General features: G+C 38.1%; 1 protein-coding gene across 1 annotated transcript in view; it reads right to left on the bottom strand.

Annotated features, from left to right (window-relative positions):
• TBK1 (TANK binding kinase 1) overlaps positions 1-19,740 on the bottom strand; it is a 55,048-nt gene extending 35,308 nt beyond the window's left edge. Inside the window, exons 1-6 of the mRNA XM_037063072.1 lie at positions 19,650-19,740; positions 16,970-17,088; positions 12,786-12,926; positions 8,893-9,022; positions 4,983-5,164; positions 311-471 (exon numbers count right to left, since the gene is read on the bottom strand). Of these exons, the coding sequence (XP_036918967.1) occupies positions 311-471; positions 4,983-5,164; positions 8,893-9,022; positions 12,786-12,926; positions 16,970-17,056 (701 nt within the window). The 5' untranslated portion in view covers positions 17,057-17,088; positions 19,650-19,740. The remainder of the gene's footprint in view (positions 1-310; positions 472-4,982; positions 5,165-8,892; positions 9,023-12,785; positions 12,927-16,969; positions 17,089-19,649) is intronic.

Below are 19,740 nucleotides of genomic sequence, written 5' to 3'. Positions count from 1 at the left end.
AATCCAATAAGTATACAAAGACTAATAAATAAACAATGTGCTGAAATAAAATCCAGAAAGCAGTATATTTTTAATGATGGACCAAAGACTAGACATCATTTATATTTTGTATATAAGATATTTAAACACATTATGAAAAGCTATACCTATACATTTTTATAAGGCTGTGTTCTTATTTAAAACCAAATAGCTTAAAATATGGAAATGATAGCTTAATCAATTTTCATTAGGGTATACTTCTAACATTTGATGGCACAAGATAGATACATTTAAAAAATCATTTCTAATTTTAGATGGGCAAATCACTTACATCACTTCCTTATTCCTGCGAGGCCCTTCGAATGGTCTAAATGGCAGCGATCCAGTGGCTGCATGGTAAAAAGTTACCCCAATGCTCCAAAGATCAACTGTTGCTCCGTATTTCTTCTGATGATCTTTTCTGAGCACTGCTCTCTCATACATATCAGGATGCTTAAAAAAAAAAGAAAAAAAAAGAAAACTACTATCTTGTGTTCTATGGTAATACATTATGCAAAATAGATATTCAATAATGCCTAGCAAATCTACAATATTTTGCTAATAACTTATGATTTCCAATCTGAAAGCATTATTTCACATCTTCCTTTCCTCACACTTCCAACACTACCTCATTTGATGCTCAATTTTGATGACTTCACTCTATACTTCAGTGAGGAAATGGAAGCAGTCTGAGGATCAATTCTCCCTTATACCTTTTTACCATATACCAACACACACGAATCCATGTCCATGCTCCAGTTACAACGGAACTCCTCTTAGAATAGCTATTCCACCTGTATCGTGAAGCCCATTTCCACCTATATTGTCTCACCAATTCTTCTATTATACCTTTTATTTTATACATCAATTTCCCTCTCTATTGGATCATTCCTTTCAGCTTATATAAATGCTTTAATTACCTCCCTAAAAAACCTTGTATTTATCCCACAATTCCTTCTAGCTTATCACCCAATTCCCTGCTTCCCATTAAATCAAAACCTCTCAAAATAGCCGTCCACACTTATAACGGTCTTATTTCCTCATCTTCCATTCAGGCCTACAACATTAAATATTATCTGTTCTTTTAACTCCCAAAATTATCTCTGCCCTGAGCTCCGGATTCACGTATCTCACTGTTGCCTTGAATATCTAAAAGGTTCCTCAAGCCTAACATCCAAAACAGATTCTTGGTCTTCCCCTCAAATCTGTTTCCTTCTAAGCTTTATCCTCTAAGTAAACAGTACCACCATCTACCAGTTGCTCACACCCCAAACCTATCAGACAGCCTTGATTCCATTCCTTCATCCTTCTCATGCAATCCATCAGAGTAATCCATCCAGTCATATGGGCTGAGATGATAATTAAATTTTCTAGAATTAATTCAGAGAACTGGCCTGACGGGGTTCACCTGGGAATCTAGTGACCCAGAGAAGTAGTTGGTCTGATGTTAAACACATGCTCTTCAGCACAGAAGGCACCGTATTAAACTGTGGAGAACAAATGCATCTTAGAGGACATGCTTAGGGAGTTTACAGATCTAGACTGAGATTCTGATGGACTTTTAGCTCTGCAAAGAACCACCAGGGATCACGCATGCTTAGCCTCCTGCCATTTGCCTCTGTGGAAGTTATGCACTGGGCCTGAAGATTCTTGGGAGGTAAAGCTACAAGAGTGTACTCTGGACCAAAGTAATCACTCAACAATCACAAACCAAAACAAGCCTTATGACTTTGTGATATTTTGCTATATTCCAAGGGACTGGGAACCAATGCAGGCGACATTGCTGGAAGGGTACTTCTAAAAGATGATAACAGGCTATGAATCTGACTCCTAAAGGGTCACTATCCCTGGATTTTTTTGGACTCTTGGGAAATATTTTAATGAGAAATCAAAAGAGGTGGTAAACATGAAGAGTCTGAAGTGAATGTCCAAACATATGCCTAACAACAAGATATGTGGGGTCAGAGTGGTTTTACTGGTTCTGTGGTATAACACATACAGTAACTACTGCCCAGAGAAGTGCTAGCTTGACCCTTGACCTAGCAGCTGGTACCTAGTGTATAAATGATGCTGTGAATAGGCCAAGAGAACCTGGATATGCCTGACATCTTCTGGAACATAAGGCTGCCAATCTAGGAAAAGGAGATACAGGGATTCTAGGAAACAAAAATTGGGGGGTACCTCCTCAAAAGGTGCAACAAACTGGTATAGTTGGAAGGCATTCCCTAGGGAGTGAGTGACGGTAACTTGAGATACATCCTGGTCTGACATGTGTGCCCACTGGCTCTCTCATGAATGTGCTACTGGGCATGGGCCTCTGTATCTAGAATAGGAGTGTGAAAAAAAAGGCTACATCGAAGTTCCCAGATTATAGAATTAAGATACCCATCACATTAAAAATGGTGGAAGAAAAACTGTTGGGTGTTTTCTTTGGGTGTATATACAAAGAGATGATTTAACCTCTGGCCTGGGAATTGCAAAAGGAGAGAAGTTTTCATTTAAATATGTAAGTATTTCTAAATTATTGAGCCTCAGGCTACTATTTATGTCATTTTATAGCTTCTGGTACATGGTATGAGAAAACAAGCCTGTGCATAATCTGAAATAGGCAAAAAATTAGAGTAAAATTTCAGCCTAGAATACAGTATGGATTCAGACTTCATATAGTTAATGTTTTGTTCTTTCCATTTTAAGTCTGTTAGAAGCAAAAGTTAAACTGTGGTCCTCGGAGAATACATGAAAAGTTAATACTTGGTAATGGGAAATCAGCCTCAAGAAAGCTGGTAGAGGGCCGCTGTTTGTTCTGGTCTTTACAGTAACTGGGAAGGGCTACAGTTACTTAGTGAGCAGACACCAGAGACTCCTTTCTGTTCCTCAAACATCCAGCGTCATACTCGTTTNTTCAGACTTCATATAGTTAATGTTTTGTTCTTTCCATTTTAAGTCTGTTAGAAGCAAAAGTTAAACTGTGGTCCTCGGAGAATACATGAAAAGTTAATACTTGGTAATGGGAAATCAGCCTCAAGAAAGCTGGTAGAGGGCCGCTGTTTGTTCTGGTCTTTACAGTAACTGGGAAGGGCTACAGTTACTTAGTGAGCAGACACCAGAGACGAAAAACATCCTGCCCAATATGGGACAATTCTGAAAAACAGGCTTCTCACATCCTGCATGACTTTTGAATATCCTGCCAGACACCTGTGCAGATGAGAAGTCTGTTCATAATGATCTAAATCCACTTTACACATCATATAGTACTTTGTGGCTGCAAGAACATAGCTATGAGCAAATCTACTTGATTAAGTTAAAAACCACAAAGAATTATTCACTTTTTAAAATCATGTCAGTGACACGACGACCATTTGTGATGTGTGACTAACACAACATGCAAGTCATCACTACACTGCACTGGCAATGGTGGTATATATAGGTGCCAGCTTTTGATAATTTGTTTGGCACTGAAGTGGTTCCTGAACTACCATATAATACCTATGCTTTTATTATAAATATTTTCCTTTATATTAAGATATTATGCTATTCTTTTAGTTAGGTATGCAGGTTGACTATATCATCTAAGAACTGCATAGAAGGAACATTGCAAAACTCAGGGTTGACCGCACAGGGCTGAAACTACTACTGGCCTGCATGATCTAGCTGGCTTCTGCTTACTTCTCCAATTCCAACTCCTACCACCTGCCCCTTCACTCACTAAGTTCCAGCCAGACTGCTATCCTTTCTGTTCCTCAAACATCCAGCGTCATACTTGTTTCAAAGCCTTTGCAGTTGCTGTTCCCTCTGCTTATAACACTCTTCTCCCAAATCTCTGGCTTGCTTCTTTTTATCATTTAGGTGTCACTTGATTTAGGATTGAAGAGGCTCTCCTTACCAGAGAGCCTCTTAGGGCATTCTAAATACCAGACTTAGAATGCTCTGAATAAAAGCTATAGGGTTGGCTAGACTTTTATTCCTATAATAAAATCACAACAGCAGAATCTAAATGGAAAGTCTCAGAATCTAAGCCTTTTAAGACAAAATTCAGAGCCATGAATGATTAGTGGTAACTACAATACATATTATAAAATTCCTGATGTGTTAAGTACACTTTAAGAATATTTTCTTAAAAAACACAAACGTTTTCTTTTCTTTTTTAAAAAGATTTTACTCATTTTTAGAGAGCAAGAGGGGGGAGAGAAAGAGAGGGAGAGAAGCACTGATGTGACCGAGAAACAACCATTAGTTGCCTTTGGCGTGTGCCTAGTCTGGGGACCAAACCCACATCCTGGGCATGTGCCCTGACTGGGCTTCAACAGTGACCATCTGCTTCATGTGACAACACCCAACCAAGCCTCACTGGTCAGGGCAAGAGTATTTTCTTAAGTGTTCAAATGTTACCTCTGCACAAACCCACTTATATAAACCATTTCAACCACAGAGCTTTTCTGGCTTTCCAAAAGAATTTCATGTTAGATCTTTTCAAAGGCATTTCATTTTTCATGTGTGTTTCTAAAAATGGCCCTGTCTTTCAATAACTAGTGTTCCTGAATAGAATCTTCTGTTTCAGAATTCTAATGAATTTTGTTCCACAGGGAATACGAGTATAACAAGCTTATAATATATTAGCTATTCTGATCTAAAAAAGGGAGCCTTAACCACCTAGATGCTTCTAGAATGAACAGGTTTTTTTGTTTTGTTTTGTTTTTTTACTATAGATCCACAGCATTAGTAACATTAAAGAATTTAGGAGTGTTATAAAACCTATAAAAATTTTTAACCAGCAAAATGGCAAACCCCTTAGAAACAAATGTCTATTAATAATTCCCTCATTACACCCCATATTCATTAGAATAGAAAATTTAATCTTTGTCATAAAAATTACCTAAAATTTATGGTTAACTGGATGACCAATTACCCATATTTACAATATATCCAGCTTCTTTGGGTAACATTATTAGTTATGTATGACTTACCAAATATTCTTCTGTGCCATATAAAGAAACGAACTGCTCATCATCTTCTAATTCTCTAGCTGCACCGAAATCTGTGAGTTTGTACACAGACTGTCCGTCTTCCCCTATGACACGCATGATATTTCCTGGCTTGATATCACGGTGCACTATGCCATTCTCTCGGAGATGATTCATTCCACCCACTTCAACAATAAATATAAAACAAAGAAAATAATAATGTAGGTGTCTATCTGTGTATGTCAAATTCACTGATGTAATTCATTCGTATTCACCCAATATAAGTTTTTTCATAAGTTAGCCCCAAGTCACTTAAATCAAAGAACAGATGCTACATTTTATATTTCATGTTTGAGCCATAAAAAGCTTTAGAATAATAAGGATCAATATGATTTATGGAAGAGTGCAATCTCCCTTAAGTACTACCAGGAAAACGGTAAAAAAACAGCCTTAAGCATATGAATTCCTAAATTACTGCTGGTTACATACATGTAGGCAATATGCCTAAATTTATGAATAAAGATTCCCTGCACAGCAAAAGAAACCATCGACAAAACAAAAAGGCAACCGGAATGGGAGAAAATATTTGCAAACAATACCCCCAATGAGGGGCTGTTATCCAAAATATATAAAGAACTCATAAAACTCAACAACCAAAAAGCAATCACAATCTGACTGAAAAATGGACAGAGGACCTGAACAAACACTACTCTCAAGAAGGCACACAAATGGCCAATAGATCTGTGAAAAGATGCTTAACTTCACTAGCTATAAGGGAATTGCAAATCAAAACCACAATGAGATGCCACCTCACACCTGCTAGAATGGCTATTATAAGCAAGACAAGAAATGATAAGTATTGGAAAGGATGTGGAGAAAAGGGAACCTTCACACGCTGCTTGTAGGAATGTAAATTAGTACAGCCACTATGGAAAACAGTATAAAGGTTCCTCAAAAAATTAAGAATAGAGATACCTTATGACCCAGCAATCCCTTTTCTGGGTATGTACCCCCAAAATTTGAAAACACTTATTCATAAAGCTTTATGTACCCCTATGTTCATTCCAGCCTTATTCTCTATAATTAAGACATAGAAACAACCCATGTCCTTTGACAGATGATGCAATAAAGAAGCAGTGATACATATGAGGTCTGTCTGGAAGGTATCCAGCCACATAATATGAAAAATAGAGACACTGAAGAAGACACAAGATACAAGAAACATTGTACATAGGACAATGACACTGAAGTCCTCCTCAAAGTAGGCACTTTGGGACCTCATACATTTCTCCCAGTCACCATCAGCTGTCCTGTAGTAGTACTCTTCTGATCTCATCCACAGTCTGAAATCGCTTCCCCTTCCCAGGTGATTTTAGTTTTGGGAAAAGCCAGAAGTTGCAGGCCACCAAATCTGGGCTGTAGTTGAGTCACCTGGGTGATTTGATGTTTCACCAAAAAGCTCTGCACGAGATCCGATGCTGAGCTGGTGCATTGTTGTGATGAAGCTGTCAGTCAGCAAGCTGCCTATAGCGCAGCCTTCTGAATCATTGGAAGAGTGTCCATGGAGGAATGTTCAAGCTTAACACAAAATCTGATGCAGATTCATTGCCCTACTCACTCAGTCATTTTGACTGTTATGGCCACATAGTACACATGCTTGTTCAACAGCTTCTACTACCCCCACTGACCAGTACAGTGAAGTTGTCATTCACATGTGTGCATTCCAGTCCACTCTCCTTGGCTGCCAGGTTACATCAATGTCATACAAACAGTTTTTGTTTTATTAACAATGGTTGGACTTTTTCTGGACAGACCTCATATAAACATTGGAATGTTACTCAGACATAAAAAAATGATGAAATACTGCCATTTGTTACAACATGGATGGATCTTGAGAGTATCATGTTAAGTGAAATAAGATGAAAAAGGATGAGAGCCATAAGATTTCATTCATAGATGGGATATGAAACAAAAATTAATGTACAAACTTATAAACACAGAAAACAGAAGGGTGGGTACCAAAGGGGAAGGGAGGTAAAGAAAGGATGCAGAGGGTAAAGAGGGTCAAATATATGGGGACAGAAGGAGACTAGACTGGGTGGTAAGCACACCAGCAATACATAGATGATGGCCTCCAGAACTGTACAGCTGAAACCTATTTAATGTTATTAACGAGTTATCCCACTAAATTAAATAAAAACAAGAGAATGGAGATTCCTAAGAATGATATTGATCTTTCATTAGTTTCACATTTCTGTACTTTGGGGAAAAAATCCCACAGAAAGTAAACTGGACTCACTACTGGAGTAGTAAGTAGTAAACTGGAAATAGTAAAAAGGCAATAGAGGCACAGAGTATCACACTTGAACCCGTAAAAATACATTTCTCATATGCTTTTCTGAAAAAGTCATTTTCCTTTTTTTTTTTAAGGGTAAAGGTGGCTACACTGCTGAAATTAAGCTGTTCTGGCTGACAAGTGTCTCTGAGTGATAGTTCAAAATATTTGACAGTTGGTAGATGAACATCCAAATACAACGTTATGTAAATAAGTATCCAGCAGTATCTACATTCAATTATGAAAACTCAGGGCTACCAGTGCACTTAGGAATGCATCAATGATCTATAACTCCTATTTGATTAAACAGGCTGTAACATATTAATTCTTTCTCATTTTATCCTCACCTAAATGGTCTCCACACTGCTTTTCAGTGTCAAGTTAAAGAGTTCCTACTAACCTTACACCTTCTTTATTGCTGGGCTTTTCTCATTGCTCAAATATTGACTCATTTCTTTCCAAAAAAGCTATTATTCCTTTTGACTGCCATATTTTTATTTTTAAAAAAAATAATAGCTTTATTGAGATAAAATTCACACATCATAAAATCCATCCTTTTATGGATAAATAATAATTCAATGTTTTTTAAATACAGTCACAGTCACAGTGCACAACCATCACCACTACTTCTACATTTTCATTATGCCAAAAAGAGAACCCAAAACCATTAGAAGTCACTGCTCAACTTTGCCCTGCCTTCAAACCCCTGGCAACCACTAATGCTTTCTGTCTCTATGGATTTGCCTGTTCGGACATTCCACATAAACAAAATCACATAAATATTGTGGCCTACTGTGTCTGGCTTCTTTCACTTGGCATAATTTTTCAAGGTGCATCATATTACAGCATGTATCTCTATTGCATTTCCTTTTAGGAACAAATACTCCATTGAATGGATATACCACCTTTTGTTTATCTAGTCATCACTTGGTAGACACTTGGGCTGTTTCCATTTTTTTACTATTATGAAAGCTGGTATACAAGTTTTTGTGTAGATGTATTTTTAATCCTTTTAGGTAAATACCTAGCAATGGAATTGTTAAGTCACACGGTAATTCTATGTTCAGCCTTTCCAGGAACTGCTGGACAGTTCCATTTTACAATCCTACAAGCAGGATTTCTCAATTTCTCAATGTCCTCACCAGCACTTGTTTTATGTTGTTTTTCCAGTTTTAGCCATCTTAGTGGTTTTGAAATATCTCTTTGTTGTTTTGATTTTCATTTCCGTAATGACTAATGATCTTCAGCATATTTTTGTGTGCTTATCTGCCTTTTGTATATCACCTTTAGAAAAATGTCTATCAAATCTTTGGCCCATTTTTAAATTTGATGATTTGACTTTCTATTGGTGAGCTGTCAGGATAAAAACTCCTTATCAGATATATAATTTGCAAATATTTTCTCTTGACACTCTAGTTTATCTATTTTTTCCTTTTTATACTGTGCTTTTGGTGTTGTGTCTACACAGGGCATAAAGGTCTTCAATTCTGAATGCAAAAAAAACTATTTTTAAAAATTCTTAGGTCATTAAATTATATAAACAAATATACATAAAATCATATAAATTAATAAACATACCCACATCTCGCAACACAATTAAAAATTCAGACTCTGGTAGTCCGTAGGCATTAGAGGGCTCTTCTAAAACAGTGTATAAGCTCCCGCATGGGCAAAATTCCATAATAAGTACTTTATGTCTCGTTGTTGTCTGGAAAAAATAAATCACTGATTGGGATTCAACATAAAAAGTAAATTATTATATGACAATGCTCAATCTGGTTTCATTTAAATGTGGAATCTGCAATAATGATGAAAGCACTTTGAACTGCTTTACCTGGGATTTATTAAATATTTGTTGACTGTACACATAAATCTAATCACAGTGAAAGCTGGCTATCTGAATTATTAGCTCTTCTAAGAAATCTCTTAAAGCACTTGAAGTTTTTCTCATGAAGAATGCTTTTACCTCAAGGATTGAAGTTCCAGACCTAAAAACAAACAGCTGGCAGGATTACCAAGTGGCTCCTCTTGGAGGAAGTTTAGTCTGTTTATTAGCATCTGAGCTGCTGGCTTGTTTTAAACCTTGATTTCATTTTTAAAAAAGATTTTATATATTCATGTTTTTAGACAGAAGGGAAGGGAGGGAGAAGAGAGAGAGAGAAAAACCAATGTGTGGTTGCCTCCTGTGTGCCCCCTACTGGGGACCTGGCCAGAAAACCAGCCATGTGCCCGACTGGGAATTGAACCAGTGACACTTTGGTTTGCAGGCCAGTGCTCAATCCACTGAGCCACACCACCCATGGCTGAACTTTGATTTTAACATACCATGAACTGTATGGTACACCAATTTTAACAACAGCTTTAGAGGGAAAAAATTTTTACCCAATTACATATACACATTGATTATAAGATACATATCATTTCAGAAACTTGAAAATGTAAAAATGAGTCTTAAAATTCAGTATTCATTCTTCAATTTTTAATCATTTCTTCTTTTATAAATTTTTCCTAGATATCTCCAAAACACTTCCATAAAATATTTTTAATTTCTCTAGTACTAAATAGTTATGAGACATAGTTTTATTTATTCATGATAAAATAATTTTACTTTTCAATTACAGTTGACATACAATACTTAGTTTAGCTGTACAACTCAGTGATTAGACTTTTATATAACTTATGAAGTGAAAACCCTGATAAATCTAGTACCCATCTAACATAATACATAGTTACTACAATATTACTGACCATATTCCCTATGCTGTACTATATATCCCCATGACTATCCTGTAACTAACTGTACTTCTTAATCCCTTCATGTTTTTTAGCCATTTCCCCAACTGTCCTCTCAGCTGTCAAATGTCAAAATGTTCTCTATATCAAGAGAAAAATAATTTTAAAAGAAAAAAACCTTGTTTTTAAATAATGAATACATGCTAATTGTTGACAATCTGGGACATATCTATAATTCTAGCACCCAGAATCATTATATTAACATTTTGTGCATTTTTTCAGTCTTTTATCTATGTAATCACATTATAGATGCCTAACACTATTTCTGTATCATACTGTATATACCAAGATCATACTCCCCTACCCAGGTGGCTCAGGTGGTTGGAGCATTGTCCTGTACACCAGAAGGTTATGGGTTCGATCCCCAGTTGGGGTCTGTATGGGAGGCAACCAATTGATGTTTCTGTCACATTGATGTTTCTCTCTCTCTGCCCCCTCCCTAAAATCAAGAAACATAGCCCTAGGTGTTGATTTTTCAAAAACTTTTTTTAAAAAAAGACTTTATTTGTTTTTAGAGAGGGGGGAAAGGAGGGAGAAAGAGAGAAAGAGAAACATCATTGTGTGGTTGCCTCTCACATGGCCCCCACTGGGGACCTGGCCTGTAACCCAGGCATGTGCCCTGACTGGGAATCAAACTAGCAACCCTTTGGTTCACAGTCTGTGCTCAATCCACTGAGCTACACAAGCCAGGCCTAGGTGAGCATTTAAAAAATAAAAAAAATATCATACTGTATATGTATTTTAGTTCTGATTTTCTAACATAACTATACATAAGCATGTTCCCAGGTGATTAAAATCCTAGTAAATATCTTTTTCTTCATTACTTCTTAACTAAAGTGTAGTAAATAATTAATTGTACCTGGAAGAGGTCTGGTCTTTGCCCCTGGCTCTTCACTTGGCCTCTGGAATCTCCTGTCTACTACAAGTTGTCTTTGTCTGGACCTGGGGGCATATGACGGCCTAACAACACGATTTATGGTGGGGTTTTAGATCATGCATATCCATCCCAACTTCCCGAGGAAATGGAGAATAAAGGTACTGGCCTGGACCTCGGGGGAGGGCTGGAGAGAAAAGCTCATCCATGCAGGCAGAATGTGACTGAGCCCCAGTAAAAATTCTGGATATAAAGGTTAAGGTGAGCTTCCAAAGTTGGCAATATTCTGTGCACACTGTTAATTCCAGGCGCTAATGTGTTTCTGAGGACAAGGAAGATTCATGTTTGAAGCCCTCCTATATACCACCCTATGGGTGGGTCTCTTTGGTTAGTTCTAATTTGTATTCTTTTGCTACATAAAACTTTAAGTACAGTGCTTTCCTGAGTTCTTTAAGTCATTCAACAGCAACAAATGATCAAATCTGAGGATAGCCATGGGAAGCCCCAAATTTGTAGCCAGCTGGTCTGAGGTAAAGGTAGTTCTGGGGACTCCGGATCTTGCAGCTCATGTCTGAATGAGCACAGTCGTGTGGGCACTGTTCTCACTGACCGTAATTTACCAAACTCCTTTCAACTGGTGTCATAAGTCTTGGACAGACTTGGTAGTCTGAGGCATATGTTCTTAACCTTGAGTGTAGCTAACTCTGGAGAACTATCCATCACACATACTAACCTATTTAATCATTTTTTTAAGATTTTATTTATCTTTAGAGGGGAAAGGAAGGAGAGAAGTTGAGAAATATCAATGTATGGTTGCTTCTCGTGAGTCCCCTGCTGGGAACTGGCCTGCAACCCAGGCATGTACCCTGACTGGGAATCGAACCACGATCGCCTGGTTCGCAGGCCCGTGCTCAATCCACTGAGCTACACCAGCCAGGGCCCTATTTAATCATTTAAAAAATTATAAACAGGCCAGCAATGAAAATCTTTGTGCATAAAACTGTAATTTATATTTCTAATTACTTTAAAAAAGTAATCACTAAAAATAAAATGACTATTTTAAGGAGTATAAATTGCTGAATTGTCTTTCAAAAGGTGTGATTTTATTGATTACCTACATGTCTAAAGAGATTATTAAAAGATTTCTATTTCCATTAATTATCTTAATAGTATCCTGTCTTCCCTGTTTCCCCCTAAAATCAATTCTACCTTTTACAGATGCACTTCACACATTAGTCCTTGGATTCCTAAGATTTTATTCTTTTACAAAGCCACCTTTCTACTGTCTTTCTTTTCTCCTTGCTCCTTTAAGAATTATGTCAACTTAATTTTCTTTTCTTTCTTTTTTTGTTAATACTGGCAACCATATTCTATACTCTTTATACTACATTTTTGGATTCCATGATAATTTATTCCCAATGTTACAGCGATTCAACAATCTTTGAATCTAGAATATTTAATTGTATGAGCTCTGATTTTCACCATTAAAAAAACCCAAGTATAGCCCTGGCTGGTGTAGCTCAGTGGATTGAGCATGGGCCTGTGAAGCAAAGGATCTTTGGTTCGATTCCCAGTCAGGGCACATTCCTGGGTTGCAGGCCAGGTCCCCAGTGGGGGGCACATGGGAGGCAACCACACATTGATGTTTCTCTCCCACTCTTTCTCTTTCCCTTCCCGTCTCTGTAAAAATAAATACATAAAAAATATTTTTTAAAAAACAAGTATATAAATCATTGCTAGAGTATTTCTCCTAAATTATAAGAACTACAATGCACACGACAAGATTAACTAAAACTTTACTTACCTCCTCTTCAATAGCAAATAATTTGACAATATTTTTGTGATTGAGTTTTTTTAACACTTCAAATTCTCTCATTTGAACATCTACTGGACGAAGGAAGCTTATGTTATTAAATACTTTGATAGCAAATAAGTCACCAGTTTTCTAAAAAAAAAAAGAGAGAGAGAGAAACGTTTATTTATTTGTAATTCTATAAAGATGGCAAAAACGTACCATTATAACTAGCTATAGAAGACCCAGAGGCACAGAAACATGAAACAGACTGACAGCTGTAAGAGGGGCGGGGGGCGGGGGGTGGGGACTGGATGAAAGAAGAGGAAGGGATTAGCCAAAGAACATACATGAATGACTCTTGAACACAGACAATGGTGTAGGGACTGCCTTGAGGAGGGGTATTAGGTGGAGGGGCGGCAAAGGGAAAAAAATCGGGACAACTGTAATAGCATAAGCAACAGCAACAATACAACTAACTACAGCAAACCTGAATATTTTTAAGGATAGGTAATTTACACTAGGGCTCCTGATGTTTTTAAAAGCTGAAATAAATCAATCAGCTGTTCAATATTTCTTTCAAATTGTATGCTCTGGAATGTAGGAAAGACTATTTTCTTCTATATTAAAGCTTCCATTATGATATATGTGGCAAAGATAGGCTTTTACGTGTCAAAAAATAAGAGCTCTAATAATACCAAATGTGAAAGTATACTTTAGATAAGAAACAGAAAGTGGAACTTTCTTTACTTTACTTTAAGGCTTTACTTTAAGGCCTTTACTTTAAGGCTTTCTTCCAGATGCTCCCATCTCCTTCCACTCATTCTAATCTGCAGGCCTCTCCTTGGTGGTCAGTCCACACTCTTTAATATTACTTTCCCCATAATTGAAGGCTGAACCTCCCTGGAGCAAGTGGAAAGATCATCTCCCCTTTGACTTCGGGGTTCAAGCACCTGCTGCCTAAAGGTACTTCACTGCTGTCTCTGTCGTGCCCTCTGGGCTCCTCCTGCTTCGAAGCTCTCTCTGCAGCTTTCTACACCCATTCCTCACTTGCAGCCACCACCCCTGCCCCTCGACTCAGAACCTCACGGCTTTTCTCTTAGAGCTGTTGAACTCCTTCACAGTCTTACTCCTCAAGATCACTTTTTAGAGACCACCAAAAAGGGATGTGATGTTCTGTGATGTGATGACACCTCCTGCTTTCCCTCCTCCCACCAAATACATGTAAGTATATTTTTCCCAAGGGGAGGGACTCACATGAATAAGTATAAAGGGCACATGGACAATAAGGTGGGGGGCGGAAATGGGAGGGAGGTGGGGAGCACTGAGGGGGGGCAGGGCAGGGAATATAAAACAGAAAACTGTACTTGAATAAGAATTAAATTTTTTAAAAAGTATATTTTTCCCAAAGGAAAAAGGGCCACTGATCATTTTCAGGCAACACGAAAGCTGAACAACTGAAATACATGTAGGTCAGTCCAACTGTTTTTCTATTTGTTCAGCCAGGGTAAGCATATCACCAAAACTACACTATCCAGCGAAGCAGTGATTTTCAACCTTTTTCATCTCACTGGACAAAAAAACTAATTGCTAAAATTCTGCAGCACACCAAAAACATATCTTTTGCTGATCTGACAAAAAGTAGGTATAATTTTGATTCATTCACACTGGATGGCTATCATGGTGGCTGTTGTCATTTTTATTTGACAGTCTAACGGAGGAGAGGTCAGTGTCCCTGACTAAATAGTCAGCTATTGTGTGTTTTAAAAATTCTTGCAGCACACTGGTCCAAAACCGCAGCAACAGAGAGATCTTTCTTGAGAACGCTTCTCTCAAATTTAGTCTAGATTAGGTGAGTCCTAACAGAGGCCTGAGCAGGGAAAATAATACAATGTTGCAATGTGCCCATTATGATGAAGGCCAGTATTTTCTAAATTTTTGTAGTCTACATTAGACCTGTTAGATTACTGGAATATGTGTGAGAATAAACAATTTCCCCTTTATTCAACTGCATACATCATTCACTCTTCTTAAGTCAAAACATATGTGAATGTTTACATATCTACATGTACACATTAAGTTCTCATTTAATATCATCAGTGGTTCTATAACTTTAAGTGAAACAATGTATAATCAAATCAATTTTACCACAGGCCAATTATTATAAACAGTTAAGTAAATTCCTGTAGCATCTCATCAGCAATGAAATGAGGTGACCTTGAACTAAAACTACATTATTTGAGAACTTGCTGTATACACGTGTGCAGATCAACACATCCTTCCTGTAACTCTCTTCCCTTTAACTTAGCCATGGCTATCACACACACATATACCCATCCATATACATTAGTGGCTAAAGGCAACCTGATGAAAAAGAGAAAGATTAAGAAGGTAATATAGCTTGAATAATAAATAGTAAATTCAGGGACCTAATCCTTCTAAGCAATAACATGAAAGAGTTTAGCTACAATAATATGGTTAAAATCCTTAAAAATTATTAAGGGCGGGCAGAATTTTGGGGGGATAGTCCTAAATCCTTGAAATTGATGTAGATGAAAACAAAGATGGTTTCTTAAAACACATCCCTGGGAAGATTATTAGGGACTGAACACTAAACTGGCTCTTAGCAATCTTTTAAACCAATTCTTATGTCTCTCAAATCCTTATTTTAAGCTTTCAAACTATATCGGACAAAGTACATGTTTGTTTCCTTTGAAGAACTTTAGGTTGTCTTAGGTTAGTCTAAGCTGTCCTCATTCATTCATTCACTCATTCATTCAGCATTTACAGACTGCATACTGTAAGTGTAGGCACGTACACGAAGGACACCGAGTATCTAATCTAAGAAAGAAAGGAAAGAGGACTGGAATATAAAAATTTTTTTCTAATGCCAAGAAGTCTCTATCACTTGATCAGTTTCCCATTTATGTCCCTTCCAATGCCACCGTGCTACTAATCCCAGAATTCTTTGTGGGCAGGAAACGCACATTATTTGTATTTATAGTCACTAGGTCCACCACAGTGTCTGACATATCAAGCGATTATTAAAGTTGGTTAAGTTAATGTGGCTCAAAGGCAGACAGCCAAGTGTGTCCTCAATCCCAAATCCCATGTTGCCACTCATTTTCTCTTTTACAAAAATAATTCCTAGAGCGGAAATACCTACAATTGGTTACAAAGGATTTCATCAAGGAACCTGAGACCACAATGAACTTGACTGAGAACCCGGAACCTGTGGAAGAGTCTGGAATCAGAGGGAAAAAAGCTAAGTGTCCCTATGCCACTTCTGATTCATTCTCCATGAGCCATAAGGGCTGTTTTTAGTCACATTCTCTCCCCAGGAGAGGAAACAGCTCCTCTCACAGTCACTGACAGAACTGACTGATCATCTCACAGCTATAGGAAGACAGGAGGAAACTCCTCCTTACTAAAATGTTTAAAGCTCCTGTTCCTAAAAATAAGAATTTAGGAGGCTCTAAACAGCATTTACTCAAAACAAATTCATAGTGGTGAAAAAATAATTGATGATTATTTGTACTATGAAAGGATTTTAAACTCCCATTATTCTTCTAGCTTCTTTCTCAGAATAGAAACTTTCATGATCTTTAATTTTATTCTCGAATATAGAATCTGACACAAAGTTTTTTTTGGTTCTAGAAGTGCCTCTGGGATTAGCCCTTTTATTTGATTCTCACTTCCACTAACAACTTCTAATTATTTTATCATATAAAGAAAGATAGAGCCTTTTAAACCTGGGCTCCTTGTTGATAATCTCATTTTACTATAATCTGTCTTGTTGTTTTACTGGAAGCACGAACGAAGCCTTAGTACAGAATATCAGAATGTGCATGGGTTCCCCTCCAAACTAAAGATCTGCCTCCCCTGAATATCCCCACTCCATGCACTTCTGTTAGCGAGATCACTCACAACCAACCGCAGGAGGGCTAGGTCGGGGTAAGACTCAAAAGGCACAACACATCTTCCCTAGCCCCCTTTTCAACCAAACTTCCGTTCTTCTCTGTCACCACTGAGTAGATAGCACTGCCTCTGACATAAGCTATTCCTTTAAAAGACCACAAAAACAGATATTCTTTAGAGAGTATATAAAAACCAAAAAGTCTCAGTTTATTGCAAGTGTACTTCCCAGAAGAGTACATATAAAATGATTAAGAGCCTTCAGTTTTCTCTGTACCAACCTTGTGTCTTCCACGGAAGACATTTGCAGTAGCTCCTTGGCCTAAAATATCAGATAAAAGCCACAGATGATTAGAAGTGCTCTGCATCTCGGCTTGGTCAGGTGATCCTCTTTGTTATACTGAGAGAAAGAAAACATGCATGTTTGTTTTAAGGGACTAATACACTTTAGAAACCAGTGTTAACTACTTTTAGTCTCAACTAAGATCATCCATTTTTTTAATACTTAAATTGAGATATATGAAAAGTCCAAAGTAAAAAAATCTAAGTTTCCAGCTATATCAAATGCTGTGTGGACTCTGAATAACATTAAGCAAAGACACCTTATATATTCAATTTAATTTACTTATCAGAAGGCTGAAAAAAAATCTATTTCCCTCCTAATTTTATCTTTGTCAATGAGAGTGATACTGGCCACCTCTTCAAATATTTTGAAAAATTAATCAAAGATGAGTTATGTTTAAAGTGTTTCAGAATACCGTAACAACATAGACTATAACAGAATATAGTAAAAATTACTTTGTTTCCTTCAAGGGCAGGGCAATGCTAATGAAAACAACCCCCAATGCCACTGTGTAACACTTCCCGTAAAACTTAAAATTTCATCTACACAGAGCCTGGCAGTCACAACGGAAAGGTGCAAAATTACTATTTCTGAAAGGTTACTAATGCTTCTGAAATTAATTTAAGGATAGTTTCTCCAATCTCCAATTATATAAACATGCCAAATGTATATTACTAAGTCTTAAAAATAAGCAAGGGGAAGCTACGCATGCATTGGGGCAGGAAGTGTATGGAAAATCTCTGTTCCTTCTGCTGTTTTGCTGAGAATTTAAAGTTGCTCCAAAAAGTGAAGTCTTTTTTTTTTTTAAAGCATCACCCCATTTGATACTGCCCTATAATACTGAAAAGCTATATAATATTAAACATATTTGAACTCTATGTTGGGATGAAAATGAGATATGCTAAACAGCATAAATACTAGTCTCATCAACCTTCAACCTGCTGTAGTGTCAGATCAAAACAGAGCTTAATATTCCTCTGTAGTAAGTTAGAACGAGTAGGTTGTCAGTGACAAATTAATGACCAGCAATATTCCAAGCAGAATCGGGAATGTAAAGAATGGCCAGGGATCTAAATTTCAGCAATATTTGATACACTAAGATATATTTACGTAACTTTACCAGACATCTAATTCAGATAACAGAATTCATACAGCAATAAAAATAAGATTTTCTTTTCACAAATAAGAAATACACATTTGTCAGCTAGTGAGGTAATAAACTTCTCAGTTATTTTTCAGTAGTGAAAAACCTTCCCTACTTAACTTTGTTATCTGAGATGACTGTAAGTGGCAAATAGTATGATAGATACTCATAGCATCATAGGTACCTATTTGTACCTAGTGAGTAATACAAAACACATTTATCAGCTAAGATATCTGCACTCTGTACGCAGGTATAAACTTACAGTTTTAAAATAATCTGGGGAAATGTCTTTTGAAACTATCTTCCAAAACCCCCCAACAACAGCATGCTAAAACGTGACTCAGCACATGTGCACGGTGCTTGCTATGTAGGTCTTCCCAAATTCCAACACACTAGAGGCAGGCACTCAGCACATATGTTATGCTGCCCCTGCCAAGTCTACTTCCTTATACTATCCAAAACGAAACTTACCATTTGTTCATAAATGAATAGGCAGATAGAAAAAGTTTCCGGATTTCCAAACGACTACTGTGAATCACTTGTTAAAGAGGTGTTCTTGAGTAAAAAAGGCCAGTCTTTGGTTATGCGTTTCCCAATTACTGGGTAGAACTTGGTTTGGGGCCATTTACTGAAAACACCTGGGAAGCGGATTGGAAAACAAACCTACAGGCCATTTCCCCACAGGAAACGCTTTGGGAACTTGTATGATCCATTACATGTGCGTTTATTACAAACGTCTTCAGCTTCTAGCTTCCCGTGAGCCAACCCCCTCTGGTTATTATCACTAAAACCTTAATGAAACGTTTTTAATCTGGAAAAAATCAAATCTGCTTAAAAACTGCGATCTTGCCCTGGCCGGGAACTTAGTTGGTTAAGAGCATCCTCCCCATAGCCAAGGTTGTGATCCCGGTCAGAACATACACAAGAAGCAATCAACAGATACATAAATAATTGGAACAATGAATCTATGTTTCTCTTTCTCTCCACCTCTCTAAAATCGATAAATAAGAATAAGTAAGTAAATAATGTCGATTCGGTCAGCGCTCGGAAATTGGGGGTACAAACTGGACAATCTAACTGCCAAGAGAGGGGCCCAGCGTTTCCTGGGCGGCCAGGGCTCAGACTCGGTCACCAACACATTCTTCTTCGTGTCCAGCGTCGCTAGACCCGGGAGGGCCTGGCCAGAGGGCCGGGAGTCCAGATGGAAGGGACGGAGCCCGCGCGACCACCCTACCCGGCTTCGGACGTCCCAGACACCGGAAGGGCCGGGTGTCTGCCAAGCCAGGGTACGGGGAGGGCTCGGCCTGGAGTCTCGAGGGGCTCCAGGGGTCGCTCGACCCGCCCCGCCCCCGCTCTGACTCAGCATGCCAGTTTCCCACAGAGGGGGGGGACACTCCGCGCGGGCCCGTGCGGGGTCGGCTGCTCCGGCCCTACGCGATGTCCAACCTTCCAGCCGCATCCGCCCCCTACTCACCGCCCAGGGTAGCCACCGCACCGCCGCCAGCCGGCTCCCGCGGCCTCGTTGAGCCTCTGGGCACTTCCGGCTTCGCGAACGCTATCCGGGA

Source organism: Sturnira hondurensis, unplaced genomic scaffold (assembly GCF_014824575.4).
Source record: "Sturnira hondurensis isolate 20B ecotype Veracruz unplaced genomic scaffold, ASM1482457v3 Scaffold0014384, whole genome shotgun sequence".
Classification (NCBI taxonomy): domain Eukaryota; kingdom Metazoa; phylum Chordata; class Mammalia; order Chiroptera; family Phyllostomidae; genus Sturnira; species Sturnira hondurensis.
Note: the sequence above shows the minus strand (reverse complement) of the source record. Positions and strands in the feature narration are given on the sequence as shown.